The sequence below is a fragment of the Musca autumnalis genome, unplaced genomic scaffold (assembly GCF_047663935.1).
Source record: "Musca autumnalis isolate F117 unplaced genomic scaffold, ASM4766393v1 scaffold_3, whole genome shotgun sequence".
NCBI classification, from domain to species: Eukaryota; Metazoa; Arthropoda; class Insecta; order Diptera; family Muscidae; genus Musca; species Musca autumnalis.
In genome coordinates, this window is record NW_027411866.1 from 42533332 (window position 1) to 42550241 (window position 16910).

The following is a 16910-nucleotide window of genomic DNA, read 5'->3' on the forward strand; positions in this document are numbered from 1 at the left end:
ATATTCATGTAGGAGAGAGAGCATATTCATGCTCTCAGACATAATTTGCATTGAAAATCAATTGTCTTTTGTCAAATTTCCATGTTTAAGAAAATAAAAAAGGAAATCAAATCAGAAATTTTCGCGTTTCTTTCAAATAAGTAGTGGTCTTTCTCGAATAGAATAGCAGCTAATATGCCATTTAGATATGACACCATTAGCCGGATTTAGCGCATTATCAGGTTTTATTTGCTAAATCCAGCCAAAATCTACCAGATTTCCCATACAAAAATAAATCCTCCTATTGAGTGGATTTGTTTTAAATCTGGCATAAATCCTCGTATACAACTCTGTTTTTTGCAACATGTTGCTAGAAAATACAAAAAGTTGCACGCTGGCACAAGAAACAAGGTAGATGCATCGGTGAATTGCTACACTAAAAATAATTTAAAATGTAAAAATTTGTAAACAAGGCGGAAAAATTAAATTTGTTTTGATGTACAAAGTTGATTTTAATCAACCAAGACTAATATTTATGATGTCTAAACGATAAAATAATTCGTTTATTTATTTTAGGTGGGCAAACTGCGATAAAATACTTCTCTATTTGCTCTTTAGTTAGCATTAGTAGCATAATGTGCTAACATTTTCAGTATTAAACAATACCTTTGTAATTTGACGTATGGTTTTTGACACGAATTCAGTTTGCAAAAAAATTAATTTGACGTTTCACATTCGTTCAGATGGGCTGATGCATCTACCTTGGTAATTGTGCTATGAACAAAAATCAGTTGACTGACATTTAAATCCTCCAAAATGTATATCTAAATGCAATGAGATTTGTACTGGATTTATTAAATCCAGTCGAGGATTTATAGCTAGTCTAAATGAGCTATAATCGTTTTCCCGCCTTCTAGTCGATGGTCAGACTAGCAAGGTTTCTTGAAACCATTTTCGTTAAAGTTTCTTTTCAAGTTTCGTTAGTGTCCACTAGCAGTAATAATAAATCAATTAATATTATTAGTTAAATTTCACTACCTCATTAATTAAATGTTTTTATTAAATCTTGTTATGCTTGTTTTGTTGTTAACGTTTGCTTGAGAAAATAAAAATGAAAGAAAATGGAAGAAAAAAATCTTGCAACGAATAACAAGAAGAGGCAACAAAACAAACACAGAAAACCATGTACATGGGTTTCACTACTTCATACCCCTCGCCTATAAACTTGACGTCGCCATGTTGAAATCGTGCTAGTCTGACCATCGACCTATCAAATCTATTTTTAAAATTTTAATTTTCAGAAGCATTTCATTACCCACCATACCAATTCTATCGAAAATAATATTTTCTTCAAATGTTTCTTTAGAGTTTTGCGACATTTTTTAATATTAAAATGACTCAGAAATATCGCGAATAAATTTAATTTATTTTTGCATTATCGTGGTGAAAAGGTCAATGGTAGAAAGCATATTTGTTTCGCATATTTTGGCGAACTTTTGTAAAACTGTATGAAATGGTCTGCTGGGTGCAAACAAGCAACACAAACAGCTGTTTCATAAATGCAGAAACTCTCGTCTGTCAGGGTAAAAAGTTAATTCAAATTAAGGAATTTTTAATGCAAATTAACTCTGCCGTCTGTCTAGGGTATTACATATTCAAAATGTTACAATGCCACTACCTTGGTAATTGTGCCATGGTAAAAACGTAAAAATTAGTAAACAAATGGTTTAATAAGAAAAGTTAGCTAAAGCTTTCTGTCAATTCAATTTTTTTCTTTCAACTGTTCCTAAAACGGCAAAACAATGTACACAATCTGTGTATTGCTTGGTTTACATTTACGAAATCCACTCGATTTCAACTGTCAAATCCATTGGTTAAACGTCAAATGAAATCCAGATGAGATTTCATTTGACGTTTGAGCTATGGAATTGACAGTTGAAATCGAGTGGATTTCGTAAATGTAAACTTATGCCTGATTTAGACTATGCTGGATTTAGCAAATCCAGTGGATTTAAGTTGTCATTTTCATACAACATATGTCAAATAAAGCCAGATAATTGCTAAATCCAGCGTAGTCTAAATGAACTTTTAGCATATGTGTATGTTTTGAATAATATGCCAAACAATTTTGAAAACAGTCGAACTCAATGATTTTTAAAATTGATTTTAGAACATTAGTATGGATGAAATTTGTCAGCTTTGCATTGAAACAAACATTTTATCATATCAACAACTCGATTATGTGGAAAAACCTTGACACTTCATTCATTTTTCGCGTTTTTTATAAAATGCTCAAAAGTGATTCAACTGCATCCGCGGATGCAAACTTTTTGCTGGGTATAAACTGATTTTCATGTTAGGGCCAAACCTATAGCTCTGCGTGTTGCGTGTGCGTTCAAAAATACAAAAACAAAAAACATTTCGAATTGAAATACATGTATTTTGTTTTTGTATTTTTGAACGCACACGCAGAGCTATAGGTTTGGCCCTTAATGAAAATTTTCATAGTAACTGGAAACTCGGCAACTCTTTTGGGGTCCAGGAGGGATATATAGTTCGAGATATGAAATGTTTCGGTTATCAATTTTGTTATGTCTTATTCGTTCGTTCAGTTTTGTTTTGGCTACTCATTTTTATCGGTTATTCTAGTACACCGTTCGTTGAACTCTTATTCACAGAAGTAAACCCAAAGAGAGGAAAAATCAACAACAGCGTCCATCGTTTCATTTAATTTGTTTTAATATAAAATTCACTAAGTTTGAGAAGTTATCAGAATTTAGCAATATGAGTTCTTTTAAAGACTCTTTAAATGAGGAACACTTAAGACTGGTAAGTTTTGCAAGATGTCTCTTTATTACGTTCTGCATTGTTTTTTATTTTATTGCGCTGATTGCGGGGGTTATATCTTGGTATTGGTTGCGCCCCTGAACATCGGTTCTATTGGACCAATTCTTACAAAAAGTGCTATTGTTGGAAAGACAACGAGTGGTCACAATATGGTCCTATTTTCAATTCAGGCAATAGCAATATATTCTGGCTGAAAAAAGAGTAACATGGACTACCTTTAAATGAAATTCAGATATTTTGGAATGCGAAGATATTTTGGAACAGGCTGGGTAACATTTTTCCTTTAGTAAACCCCTTTCGAAAAAATTTGAATAGATATAGGCCATGCAAGTTCAATAAATAACCATAATTGATATTCGTGTGCGGTTTAAATAATTTCTTAAACTATGGACAGAAGCAAATCTCCACATCGCCAGAGAAACTGCCTTCGTACAAAGGCTTTTAATGAACTTTGTACAAAACAGCGCGTTCGATATCGAATGTTCCATATCTTTAACTCCTTAAAATGTAAATATTCGACATTTTCCGCATTTCTTTCAGGTGGAAAGTATTAACAATCGTGTTGGAAGCATATACAAACAACTGTGTGAATTTGAAGAGTGTATAGATCCCAATACATCAGATGATTATGGTGATTGTAATAGTAAAATAATGGATTTACTTGAATGTTTAGATGATATACAAGAAGCAGCACAACTGATACGACCACACAATTTAACACTGCGTTCCCACCAAGAAGCACTTAATGAACAAATTAAATGTTTAGAACAATCGGTGCATTTATTGAGACTAGAAACTGGAAAGGTGAATAAAGCACAAGATGGAATGGAAGAATGATATGCCCATTATATTGTTGCATTTATTACAGTTACTATTGAAAGTACTTGCATTTACAAAGGATTATACATATAGGCCATGAAGTGCCATTCTATATTAATTAGAGAATTAAGACTTTAATGTTAACTATATTGAATTCCATTTTTTGTAAAATTTTTTACTTTTTGCATAATAAAAGAAATGCGTTGTATGTATTTATGAACCTAATATACACCATTTGGTAACAACAAATCAGTGGTTTGAATTTTTTTGGCTTTTTTAGATGTTGATAACGTATGGTCTGTTCCAGTACTGCAAGAATCTACTAATTTTTACTATTTTTTCGATAACATAAAGGAAAAAATGTTACGTAGTAAAAAGTAGTAGCTTCTTGCAGGTTCTGGAACAGAGAAATACTTACCCACTCCTTGCAGTCAGGGGTTTGATTGTTCCTATTCGAAACATGTACTTGGCTGACTTCCGTATCGCCATTTGCTTTACGAATGACTGAAAATCAGCGAAATTTTGTTACTTAACAACCGTTGTACTTAACAACTGCGAACCTACGTGTTTCAAAACGTCAAAAATACGAATTTTTAACGCAGGTACTAGCAAACATGTATCATTTCTGATGCATTTAGTTGCATCTTCGAGGAACAATATATGAGTGTGTAACTGAAATATTTTGACTGAAATATTTTGACTGAAATATTTTGACAACACAAGGCAATTGATGATACGGAAGACAGCCACAGTATCAAGCATGACGATGCCTTGATTCTTAAGGAGCTAAATCTGTGGCGTTGCTCAGGTCTTGGACATGCAAGCGTTCTACCGATGGGTCGACTTATTTTTTTTTCGAATTTTTTGAATATTTTCATGTATTTCCAGTTGAAAGAAAACACAATTTCTCGTTTAGAACAATCATAGCAATTATTATTTATTAATTTTCATTTATTTTAATACGCCTTCATTTTATTCCATATTCAATATAAAATAAAAGTTGCCAATTGAAACATATATTAACTTAATTCATTATGAGTAGGATACTTAAGATATATACATACAAATCATGCTTTGAGTTTTATAAGGATTTAGAAATATGCTTAGGTTGGAAATACACGATGATGACCAATATACCCACCAAACAAGATAATTAAATAATATAATCATAATTAAACTAAAAAAATCAAAATGTTTTCAATTGTTTTTAACTAAATACATTAAAAAATAACGAAAAATCTTAACTAATACATAAAATATTAAGTATAATACATACAATACACTCATACACATATATATTAACAATAAATTGGTACATATATGCACATGTAGAGGTTTCTTAATTTTTTTTTTTACTTTTTGATGAAAGAAATCATTTTTTTCAACATTCGAGCCAACAATACGTTTCTTTTCCTACATTACTAGGTTGGGTGGTGGTGATATAACTACTGCTACTGCGATTTTTACGGTGTCAGGCAGCATTGTTGCTGTTGTTGCCCCCCCTTTGCAGCCAGGCCAATAGAAAACGCAAAGCAGGCTGTAATAACACCAATTTTCAGATATCTGTATTAATACTAATACGTGTTAAGAATTCACCATGTGAATCGGCCACCGCCCGTATGATTTCCAACAGCAATTCACGCGAGAGACATGCGATTTTCGGTAGCCGCGCCACTCGGGCAAAATCCTTAACAATCAATTTAAGCGCATGCTCTTTGATATCGAAAATTTTCGTATAATCTGATGCCTCCAGTGTCTGGAGAACATTCTCATAGGTTATATTATGTTCAAGGGAATATTTGCAAAACGAATGTAAACGATTATTGGATAAACCATAGAAATGTGGTGCTTGGAATAGATAGAGTGCATCTTGTGGTGGTAATTTGGTTTCACCATAATATATATAACGTAATAGAGATTGAAAGGCTTCAACCGATGGTAATATATCACCAATGGAAATCTGAAAATAAATGAAGAAACAAAAAAGAAGTTAGTTTTTTTTTTAATTTTGAGCACGGTCATGGCATAGCCCTCCAAAACCCTGATTAAGATTAAGGTAAGTAAACCTACTACTCACTAAGGCGCCCAGGTATCAACGGGGCTCCGTTCTAACACAGTCGGTACCCTAACTGCAAAAATCTACGAGCTTAAAAAATTATTTAAAAAATTTCACGAGCTTAAATTATTTAAAAAATCCATGAGCTTAAAAAAGTAATTAAAAAATCCACGAGCTTAAATTATTTAAAAAATCCACGAGCTTAAATTATTTAAAAAATTCACGAGCTTAAATTATTTAAAATATCCACGAGCTTAAAAAAGTAATTAAAAAATCCACGAGCTTAAATTATTTAAAAAATCCACGAGCTTAAATTATTTAAAAAATCCACGAGCTTAAATTATTTAAAAAATCCACGAGCTTAAATTATTTAAAAAATCCACGAGCTTAAATTATTTAAAAAATCCACGAGCTTAAATTATTTAAAAAATCCACGAGCTTAAATTATTTAAAAAATCCACGAGCTTAAATTATTTAAAAAATCCACGAGCTTAAATTATTTAAAAAATCCACGAGCTTAAAAAAGTAATTAAAAAATCCACGAGCTTAAATTATTTAAAAAATCCACGAGCTTAAATTATTTAAAAAATCCACGAGCTTAAATTATTTAAAAAATCCACGAGCTTAAATTATTTAAAAAATCCACGAGCTTAAATTATTTAAAAAATCCACGAGCTTAAATTATTTAAAAAATCCACGAGCTTAAATTATTTAAAAAATCCACGAGCTTAAAAAAGTAATTAAAAAATCCACGAGCTTAAATTATTTAAAAAATCCACGAGCTTAAATTATTTAAAAAATCCACGAGCTTAAAAAAGTAATTAAAAAATCCACGAGCTTAAATTATTTAAAAAATCCACGAGCTTAAATTATTTAAAAAATCCACGAGCTTAAAAAAGTAATTAAAAAATCCACGAGCTTAAATTATTTAAAAAATCCACGAGCTTAAATTATTTAAAAAATCCACGAGCTTAAATTATTTAAAAAATCCACGAGCTTAAATTATTTAAAAAATCCACGAGCTTAAATTATTTAAAAAATCCACGAGCTTAAATTATTTAAAAAATCCACGAGCTTAAATTATTTAAAAAATCCACGAGCTTAAATTATTTAAAAAATCCACGAGCTTAAATTATTTAAAAAATCCACGAGCTTAAATTATTTAAAAAATCCACGAGCTTAAATTATTTAAAAAATCCACGAGCTTAAATTATTTAAAAAATCCACGAGCTTAAAAAAGTAATTAAAAAATCCACGAGCTTAAATTATTTAAAAAATCCACGAGCTTAAATTATTTAAAAAATCCACGAGCTTAAATTATTTAAAAAATCCACGAGCTTAAAAAAGTAATTAAAAAATCCACGAGCTTAAATTATTTAAAAAATCCACGAGCTTAAATTATTTAAAAAATCCACGAGCTTAAATTATTTAAAAAATCCACGAGCTTAAATTATTTAAAAAATCCACGAGCTTAAATTATTTAAAAAATCCACGAGCTTAAATTATTTAAAAAATCCACGAGCTTAAATTATTTAAAAAATCCACGAGCTTAAATTATTTAAAAAATCTACGAGCTTAAATTATTTAAAAAATCCACGAGCTTAAATTATTTAAAAAATCCACGAGCTTAAAAAAGTAATTAAAAAATCCACGAGCTTAAATTATTTAAAAAATCCACGAGCTTAAATTGTTTAAAAAATCCACGAGCTTAAATTATTTAAAAACTCCACGAGCTTAAATTATTTAAAAAATCCACGAGCTTAAATTATTTAAAAAATCCACGAGCTTAAATTATTTAAAAAATCCACGAGCTTAAATTATTTAAAAAATCCACGAGCTTAAATTATTTGAAAAATCCACGAGCTTAAATTATTTAAAAAATCCACGAGCTTAAATTATTTAAAAAATCCACGAGCTTAAATTATTTAAAAAATCCACGAGCTTAAATTATTTAAAAAATCCACGAGCTTTAATTATTTAAAAAATCCACGAGCTTAAATTATTTAAAAAATCCATGAGCTTACATTATTTAAAAAATCCACGAGCTTAAATTATTTAAAAAATCCACGAGCTTAAAAAAATATTATAAAAAATCCACGAGCTTAAAATAATTATTAAAAAAATCATGAGCTTTAAAAATTATTAAAACAAATTCACGAGCTTTTTTTTAAAACAGGAGCTTAAAATAATTGTTTAAAAAAATCATGAGCTTAAAATAATTATTTAAAAAAATCATGAGCTTAAAATAATTATTTAAAAAATCCATGAGCTTAAAAAAGTAAATTAAAAAAATCCACGGGCTTAAAAAAATGTTTAAAAAAATCAACGAGCTTAAAAAATGATTAAAAAAATCCACGAGCTTCAAAAAATTATTTAAAACATTCCACGTTCTTTAAAAAGATATTTAAAAAATCCACAAGCTTAAAAAAAAGATTTAAAAAAATCCACGACCCTTAAAAAATATTAAAAAAACACGATCTGTAAAAAAATTTGAAAAAGTCAGCGAGCCTTACATTTTTTTTTAAAAAATTACGAGCCTTCAATTAAAAAAAAAATATCTTAAAAATTTGCGATCCATCATACACTTTTTTAAAAAATTCACGAGCATTAGATTTTTTTAAAAATATTTAAAAAAAATCCAAGAGCTTAAAAAATTATTTAAAAAATCCACGAGCTTCAAAAAATGATTTAAAAAATTTCACGTGCTTAAAACAATTATTTAAAAGAATCCACGAGTTTGAAAAAATTATTTAAAAAAATCAACGAGCCTTAAAAAATATTTTAAAAAACACGAACTGTAAAATTTTTTTTTAAAAAGTCCAGGAGCCTTACTTTTTTAAATTATTTTAAAAAATTTACGAGCCTTACACTTTTTTAAAAAATTCACGCGCCTTACATTTTTTAAAAATTTACGAGCCTTACATTTTTGTTTAATCCACGAGCTCTAAAAAATTATTTTAAAAAATCCACGAATCTTAAAAAGTTATTTAAAAATCCACGAACCTTAAACAAATTATTTTAAAAATCCACGAGCTTTAAAAATTGTTTTAAAAAATCCACGATCCTAAAAAAATGGTATTAAACAATCCACAAGTTTAACAAATTATTTTAAAATATCCACGATCTTAAAAAATCCACGACCCTAAAAAGTTATTTAAAAAATCCACGAACCTTAAAAAAATATTTAAAAAATCCACAAGCTTAAAAAAAATATTTAAAAAAATCTACGTGCTTAAAACAATTATTAATTATTAAAAAACTATTTTAAAAAATTTACGAACCTTCAATTTAAAAAAAAAAATCTTAAAAATTTGCGAGCCATACATTTTTTTAAAAAATTCACGAGCCTTAGATTTTTTAAAAATATTTAAGAAAAAATTCAAGAGCTTAAAAACTTATTTAAAAAATCCACGAGCTTATATAATTTTTTTAAAAAATCAACAAATTTTAAAAAATTATTTAAAAAAATCCACAAACTTCAAAAAATGATTTAAAAAATTTCACGTGCTTAAAACAATTATTTAAAAAAATACACGAGTTTGAAAAAATTATTTAAAAAAGTCAAGGAGGCTTAAAAAATATTTAAAAAACACGAGCTGTTAAAATGATTTTAAAAAGTCCACGAGCCTTACATTTTTTTAAATTATGTTAAATTAAATTATTTATTTTTAATTATATTAAAAAATACACGAACCTTAAAAAATTATTTAAAAAATGCACGAACCTTAAAAAAATTATTTAAAAAATCTAAGAGCTTTAAAAATTGTTTTAAAAAATCCCAGATCCTAAAAAATATTTTATATATCCACGATCCTAAAAAAATTGTGTTAAAAAATCCACAAGTTTAAAAAATTATTTTAAAATATCCACGATCTTAAAAAATATTTTAAAAAATCCACGACCGTTAAAAGTTATTTAAAAAATTCACGAGACCTTAAAAATTCAAGTGTATTAAAAAAATTATTATTATTAAAAAAACACTAGCCTTAAACAACTATCGGGCATGTTCTCGCATTCACCTCACGTTTATCGGACACACCTAAAGCTGTTCTGCAGACACACTGTTATTTTCTTGGTGAGAGCCGGGTGTATTCTTGATTTTCATACAAACAACCAGAGTACGTAAAAATACTTTAAATAACATTTCCAATCGTTTCGTTTCGTATTTTCCATAGGAACAATACAAAACGAAACATAACCCTCGTTGGCCGAGCTCGCTGTTTAGTTTTGTTTTGTTTATATTCGTGAGTGCGGACAAAACGAAAAGCGAAAAGTACTCAACTCCACAAGAACAGATAGAAAACAGAATAGTACTAAACACATGTGAATAAATCAGAAACGTTTGGTGGTTGATAAAATTCACTGTGGTATGCTGATGCTATCTTATAGGGTTGTTAAGCAATCACATGTGTGTGTGTCTGAGTGTGTCATTGACAATACGCACGGCAAACGTTTCCCAAAAATACTTCTTGTTTCGGTGGTGAATGAAACAACTCGGCAAAGCATAACCGAAGTTACATTTACGCAATCGTACGGTTTCCATCTTTTTACATTGAAAAGTTTGTGTTTTTGTTTTGGTTGTGAGAATGAAACGATTCAGAGAAGCTGAAAAGTTTGTGGCTTTGTGTGATTGGTACGGGAATCGTTTTGTTTGTTTCCGTTCATTGCAAACAACGAAAAATACCCGCCAAAAAAGCTTTAAAAGCTAAGATTAATATGTTCTTAAAATTTATGCAAAAATTCAATCCACAAAAATAACAGATTCGCGTAAAAATCAATTTTTCTTGAAATGTCACAATCCAACTTTAAATTTGTAGGCACAAGTTTTGTTTACGATTGTATACACACAAAACAAACACAAAGTCCCGGTCCACACTAGCGTGAATTTCATTAAAAAATTTCATGAAATTAGGTGTTCTTAAATCGAATTCCCCACTACAGCAATTTTATGATTTTACTCTACTATGGACGTCGATCTACAGACGCATAATTTCATATCAAAATTTCAATGAAATTACTGTAGTGTGGCCCGGGACAAAGGAATTTGATAGTTTTACACGCGTGAAAGTCAGAAACACCTTGGTGGCAAGCGGTGAAGTGTGTGTGTAATGTGTATCGAATACACGGTGAATCCCAGAACATGCCCGTATATTAAAGAAATCGAGGGCCTAAAATGATATTTAAAAAATCTACGAGCCTTTACAAATTATTTTAAAAAATCCACTTTCCTAAAAAAATAATTAAAAAATCAAAATTCAAAAATTTTAATTATTTTAATTGATCGACAGCCTTCAGTACCCCCATTTACAAACAGGTTGAATGGAGAGAATTGTGAGCTTAAGTTCCCCCATGACCCCCAAGATTGCCATCCCTACGCTTCTATTGAAAATAGATCGTAATTTGAGTGTTTTGTTTCATTAATTATTAAAAAGATTTCGGAATTTTCTACTTACATTTACGGTATTATCTGGTGGCATAAACGATCTAAACATTGCCTGGAAATACTGAGTTCTTGCCGAAAGAATCGATTTGTGTGCTTGTATAACTTGGCCATCTAGCACAAGATTTATATCACAAAATTCTTTGCCACTTGATTCCAAAAATACGGCCATGTCGCTTTCCAGTGTGGTGCCTAGAAAAAACGAAAACAACAACAACGAAAACAAGAAATAACAATATTAGTCAAAGCAAACAACAAACCGTTAAATTTAATGAAATGGAAACTCTACATACCCACGTTTTTATCCAAATTAGGATCGGCCACAACTAATTTACCGGGACTTAATTTCTTGCGTATAATTTCCACTAACAACGGTTTATCCAAATCACTAAATTCATTGGACATAACGACATCGGTAAAGTTTTCTTCTTTAACCAAAAATTGCATGCAATGATCCTTGACAATTTGGATTCTGCAAAAACAAAAAACATTTTTTTTTATTGTTATAAAGAAACACTGAAGAAAATTATAGATAATGTCTTACTTTTTCTTATCGGCATTGTAGAGAGCCTCCAAAACGTTTTGCTTGTTAATTTTGTAATCCAAATACTGTATACAACCATGAGCTAAACGTGGCATTAAAAATAATCCAGCCAATTGATAAATGTCCGTAATGAGTATGATAATGTTTTTGTTGTATGACTCCTTGAGATCAATACGATCGGTGTAAATGTAATTTAAGATAATTTCAAATGCCTCTGGATTGGCATTGGGCAGACGCACCTCCAGTAAAGGTCCTTGATTCGAAGAGGTGGAACAAGTCCTAACCTCTATACCCGAACCAAACACCTTTTCCATTTGTTGTTGTCTAGCATCACGTGCTGCCAAAATTTTTGTACGCAAATATTTCGATCTAGCTGCCACAAAAGCAATATGGGCCATAATTTTCACCTCCTCCGGCCCCAATATAAACTGTATATCACAGAATTGTTTTTCGTTGAAAAATTTACCATAATCATCGCGAAGTGTACATTTGGGATAGCTAGAGAATTGAAAACGATAGGTATCACCGCGACGAACACTGTTATCAACAGTGCCACCAAATATGTACATGGCATCACTAATAACAGCACTGGCATGGAAAACACGACCCGAAGGTATATCAGAATTGGGTTCAGGTTGTATAATGGACCACACCTGGGTATCCAAGTCGTAGTAATGTAAATCGTTCGGCAAAGTTGAATCCGCCGAACCTCCAAATACATAAAGAAAACGATCATGGTGGACCATAGTGTGGCCATAACGTCGGGATGGAGGTTGTGAACTAACGCCACGTAAAACACTTTCATTGCCAATGCGACGCCAACTGTGGAATAAAAGGAAGTGTTGTAGCAAAATCTGTATAAAATACAAATGAGATTACGAAAACTTACGTTAAAGTTTTGAAATTAAATTCGAACAGAGAATTTGTAATCTGCATGCCACTTTGTCCGGAGAAAACATACATACAGTCTCGGGCTACAGCAACGGGGAAGTTACAGCAGGTTGGTGGACAGTCTCCTTTTTGTTCCACTTCTTCCCATTGATGATTTTCACCCTAAAAAGTTAAAAGATTATGTTAATTACTTGCGTTTAAATGTAGGCCGTGTAGAGAGTTGGTACGTGGTAACTCCCAATAAGCCACTGCAAAAAAAATTATATTATTATCCAGGCGTACTGGACGAATTTTTGTTTTCTTACATTCTCCAGGGAACATTTTAAAAGATTGACCTATCAACCCAGCAAAATTTGACGGAAGGGGTTCTTTGCGATGACGTGATTTCATGTCATCTTTTGCATTGGTTCAAAGGAAGTCGTGGAAGATCCGATCTTTTCATTAGGATTTGAACCAATGCAAAGGAAGTCATGAAAGATCCGATCTTTTCATCAGCATTTGTACCCATTCCATCGATCCAATAGAGATGATGTTTGTGTTTTTATTTACACACCTGTTTATTTTCATTTTGGTATGTTCCAGTACTGCAAAAATCTACTAATTTTTACTATTTTTTCCGATAACATAAAGGAAAAATTGTTATCGTAGTAAAAATAAGTAGATTCTTGCAGTTTCTGGAACAGACCAAAGTTGTTAGAACTGTCGTCGTGATGTTGTCTTACATTTCCTGCATATCAAACAACTAAAACTTCTAAACAATTGGTATTATATGAAGTCCCAACCATCGAGCTAAAAATAGAATCGGACTGCACACATTGCTATTTTAAAAGTTCCCTTGTCTGTTCTAAATCTGACATAGAATGAAATCAATCAAATCTCGCTTCTTGGAATTTGAAAAAAAAAGTCCGAAACGAAAAGGAACAAGAATCTGAAAATAAAGAAGAAACTACTTTTGGAAAGAAACAATTAAAAATAAATTAATTAAGCATAAATGGTATTTTCCATAAAAAGTCTCTCCTCCCCGTTCGTTACATTTTGTTCTTAGAGATCCCTAAAGCAAGCCGGGTTGTAGATCCCTACATATTTCCGTCAGTAAACAAAAGAGTATAAATTACCAAAATGTTGTTATAAAATAACAAAATTATAAAATAAAAGTAATTTACGAAATAAAAATACTTAAAGGAGTGCATGTGGAGTCCATGTCGAAATCTGAACTGGTGATGGGAAGTTAATTGTAAAAGATGAAAGAAGATGAAAGAATATCAGTTGCGGAGAACGGAGAAAGTAATCTTTTGCGTTGCAGTGGTGGTGATTACATTGCAATTTTGGATGTAAACTTTTGAAAAACTAAACTGATAAATTAATTGTAGTTATTTCATGAATTCGTTTGAATTAATAAAGAGTTTTGTTTTTCATGAAAACCATATTTCAATACAGCATTTCCATTTTCCAAACAATATGAAAATTTCATGCCAAGGGGTTGGTGAAAATGACATGCCAAAGCATTATTTAAAATGACATGTCAAAGCATGGGTGAAAATGAATGAAAGCATTGGTGGAAATGACATGTCAACGCATTGGTTAAAATGACATGCTTAGGATCCAGAAAAGAACGTCATCTTTTGGGGTCCACGCTCATATAAAATTCATCGATGAAGATGCTAAAAAGATGACATGCTAGATCACTTGCACCCATGATTGAATGTCATCTTTGGCATCGAACATTTTGCTGGGAAGTTATATATGTTCAAGTGGATTTCTTCATCTATATCCAAGTGCCGACCGAAAGGAACTTGAGATTTTTACTTCACAGTAAGCTGCGGATTGTTATGGCATGCAGTGACGGATTACAAAATCTACAGAATGTGTTACGCCAACACGTTTGGGTAACTGAGGATCGAAACTTTGGTACCTTAATCTGCACATTCGCTATAATTTCATCTGCGCAATTCATGTGGTAAACATTGGGGAATCGGATTAAGTGGTAGATGTTTGTATATTTCTTAAAATCAGTCGACAGGAACGAATAAAAGGGAATTCAACATTTCAAAAATGTCCTCATCGATATAGGACTTTTCGTAGTCCTGTCGAACTGGACATATTGTTGTCTTTTCCTTGTTTATCATTTCTAATACTAACTTTAACTTACCGTTAAATTCAATGTCCACATATCATTCAAACGTGCATTACCATCATAACCGGCATAGATCCACATTTTATCATCGTATACAGCTGCACCATGTGCCGACCGTGGTACAGGCATTCTGTAATTCATTCAAGAAATCACCAACATGAACATGGTGAAAAATGCATTGCTTTTTGTTGCTATACAAATACATACTTTCCCGAAAACTTCCATTCAACCCACATAGCACGTTGAAATTCATATTCGAATAGATCATTTTTGTTTGTGAGATTCGAGTTACTGTGTATATCACCCGTATAGCCACCAAATATAAACATTGAATTGCCATAAACAACAGCTGAATGATGATAGCGGGGAGCAGGTGGTGTACCCGTTGCACAAGCACGACCCCACGACTTATCTTTGACACCGAAACGTATTAAATCATTGAGCATAGTTTTGCCATTGTCGCCACCAAATACATACATGGCATCTTTGTAGGCAACCACCGTGTGTTTGGACCGTCTGCAAAAATGGAAATATATAAATATTACCTCTTCAAGAGATACCTAGCTTTGACGGAACTTACTTGGCGCCCACAAATTCTGCACATTCCAACATTTTAGACCACTGATGCGTGGCTGTATAGGTACTAAAATCAACATTTAAAGCATTACAACTGTAGCTGCCGGGTGATACAGATTTAGAATTATTCGATGTACAACCTCGAGATGAGGTGCCACGCATTGAACTTGAACTAGAATGAGACATTCTGCTACGACGACTCTTACGCTCTCCCTCCGATGAATGATGTGAATGATGAGCCTGTTGTAATTGATGATGTTTATCAGCTTCGCATGCTACACACTGTGTGGGACCAGTGGATGGTGCTACGGTTGCGGGTGTACCGTAATCGTAATTCGTTGTTGATGCCGACGAAGAACGACCACTCAAAACCGCACTTGAAGAGGCTGAACGACAACCTGAACCGCCACTATAATGCCGACTATTGTGGGAGGAGGTAGCAGCTATAAGTAGGAACCGAACAATAATTAAAAAAGGAAATGTATTATGCTACGTACAAACTTACTCTGTGACTGCTCCTCCTGGGAATCGTTGGTCGAATCCGACCCTAAAATGGCCCTGAGCATCAACTTTGGTTCATAAACTTTTGAACGTTGACGCAATTTTGTTTTCTCACTGTTGTTCGACACTTTGTGATAGGTTGTTGAGACTCGAGTTATAGCTACAAATTATATTTTTGCTGCTCTGTCAGTGGGTGTTGCTGTAAGGATAAAATGAGGGAAAAGATGGGTAAAAATAGTAAATCAATTTGTTTTGCTGAAAATTTTTAACAAAAGGGAACTCCTTTCCTTTACCGACCCACGGCAGAAAATTATGAAAAAAATTACCACAGATAGTGCTTTTTACCCCGATTCCAAGCATGTATTGCTTTTGTTGCGGAAATGTATGCTTCCCGAGATATGGGCCTCCAAAGATCCACAATTTTCTAATTTTCTGAGGTGGGTCGGTAAAGGAAAGATAAGCCACAAATTCAACTAATTGTGATCAGCACAAGAAGCAAGAAGGACTGTCTATGGTAAAATGTTCAACCAACTTAGCGCCAGCTATTAGATACATTTTCTTTTGTACACGAATCTTACGAATCTTAACTCATGTTCATGTCCGAAAAATGTATTGATTTTAATTTCCATCGTAGGCAAAGAAATAGTTCTAACATGTGGAATTTGCATACAAACCCTTTATTTTTGTTGGAGCAAAAGTAGATGATCCACGATGTGCCGTAAATTTTAAAATATATTTATTTATATTCCTGGAATTAAAATCTCTAAACGCAATTTACAATTACACGAATGATAATGAAAAATTATTTTCACTTTGGGTTTACTTTAGTGAATAATAGTTCAAAGGCAACGAATAAAATGATAAAAGAAATAAGCGATAAAAATGAGTAGCCAAAACAAACGTGTCAATCAAAAAATAATAGGGATGCGTAAGTCGACTTTCGATTCTTGTGTGGAAATAGAAGTCGACTTTTGATTATGAAGAAAATCGAAAATTTTCAGGCTTATTTCTAGTTTAGGTAAAATCGTCGGATCGATTTAAAATTTTTACCCATGGTAGAACAAATATAAGATAAAGTAAATACTACAACAAATACAACTCGAACAACAACCACAAAGGAATT

The 16910-nt window shown here is 31.7% G+C and overlaps 2 protein-coding genes across 2 annotated transcripts; one reads left to right on the forward strand and one right to left on the reverse strand.

The window, feature by feature from the left end:
- Window positions 1–2667: 2667 nt before the first annotated feature.
- Window positions 2668–3789, forward strand: LOC141397205 (uncharacterized). The gene is made up of 2 exons (XM_073973272.1): window positions 2668–2808; window positions 3367–3789. Exons 1-2 carry the CDS (start codon window positions 2764–2766, stop codon window positions 3661–3663), a joined length of 342 nt encoding a protein of 113 aa, XP_073829373.1. The 5' UTR covers window positions 2668–2763; the 3' UTR covers window positions 3664–3789.
- Window positions 3790–4549: 760 nt separating this feature from the next.
- Lztr1 (Leucine zipper like transcription regulator 1) lies at window positions 4550–16623 on the reverse strand. Its single transcript, XM_073973270.1, has 11 exons — window positions 16462–16623; window positions 15792–15986; window positions 15291–15729; window positions 14918–15226; window positions 14726–14840; window positions 12575–12738; window positions 11686–12507; window positions 11435–11613; window positions 11155–11333; window positions 5242–5605; window positions 4550–5182 (listed from the first exon to the last, which is right to left on the reverse strand). The coding sequence occupies exons 2-11, from the start codon at window positions 15850–15852 to the stop codon at window positions 5109–5111; spliced, it is 2706 nt and encodes a 901-aa protein (XP_073829371.1). The 5' UTR covers window positions 15853–15986; window positions 16462–16623; the 3' UTR covers window positions 4550–5108.
- Window positions 16624–16910: the final 287 nt, after the last annotated feature.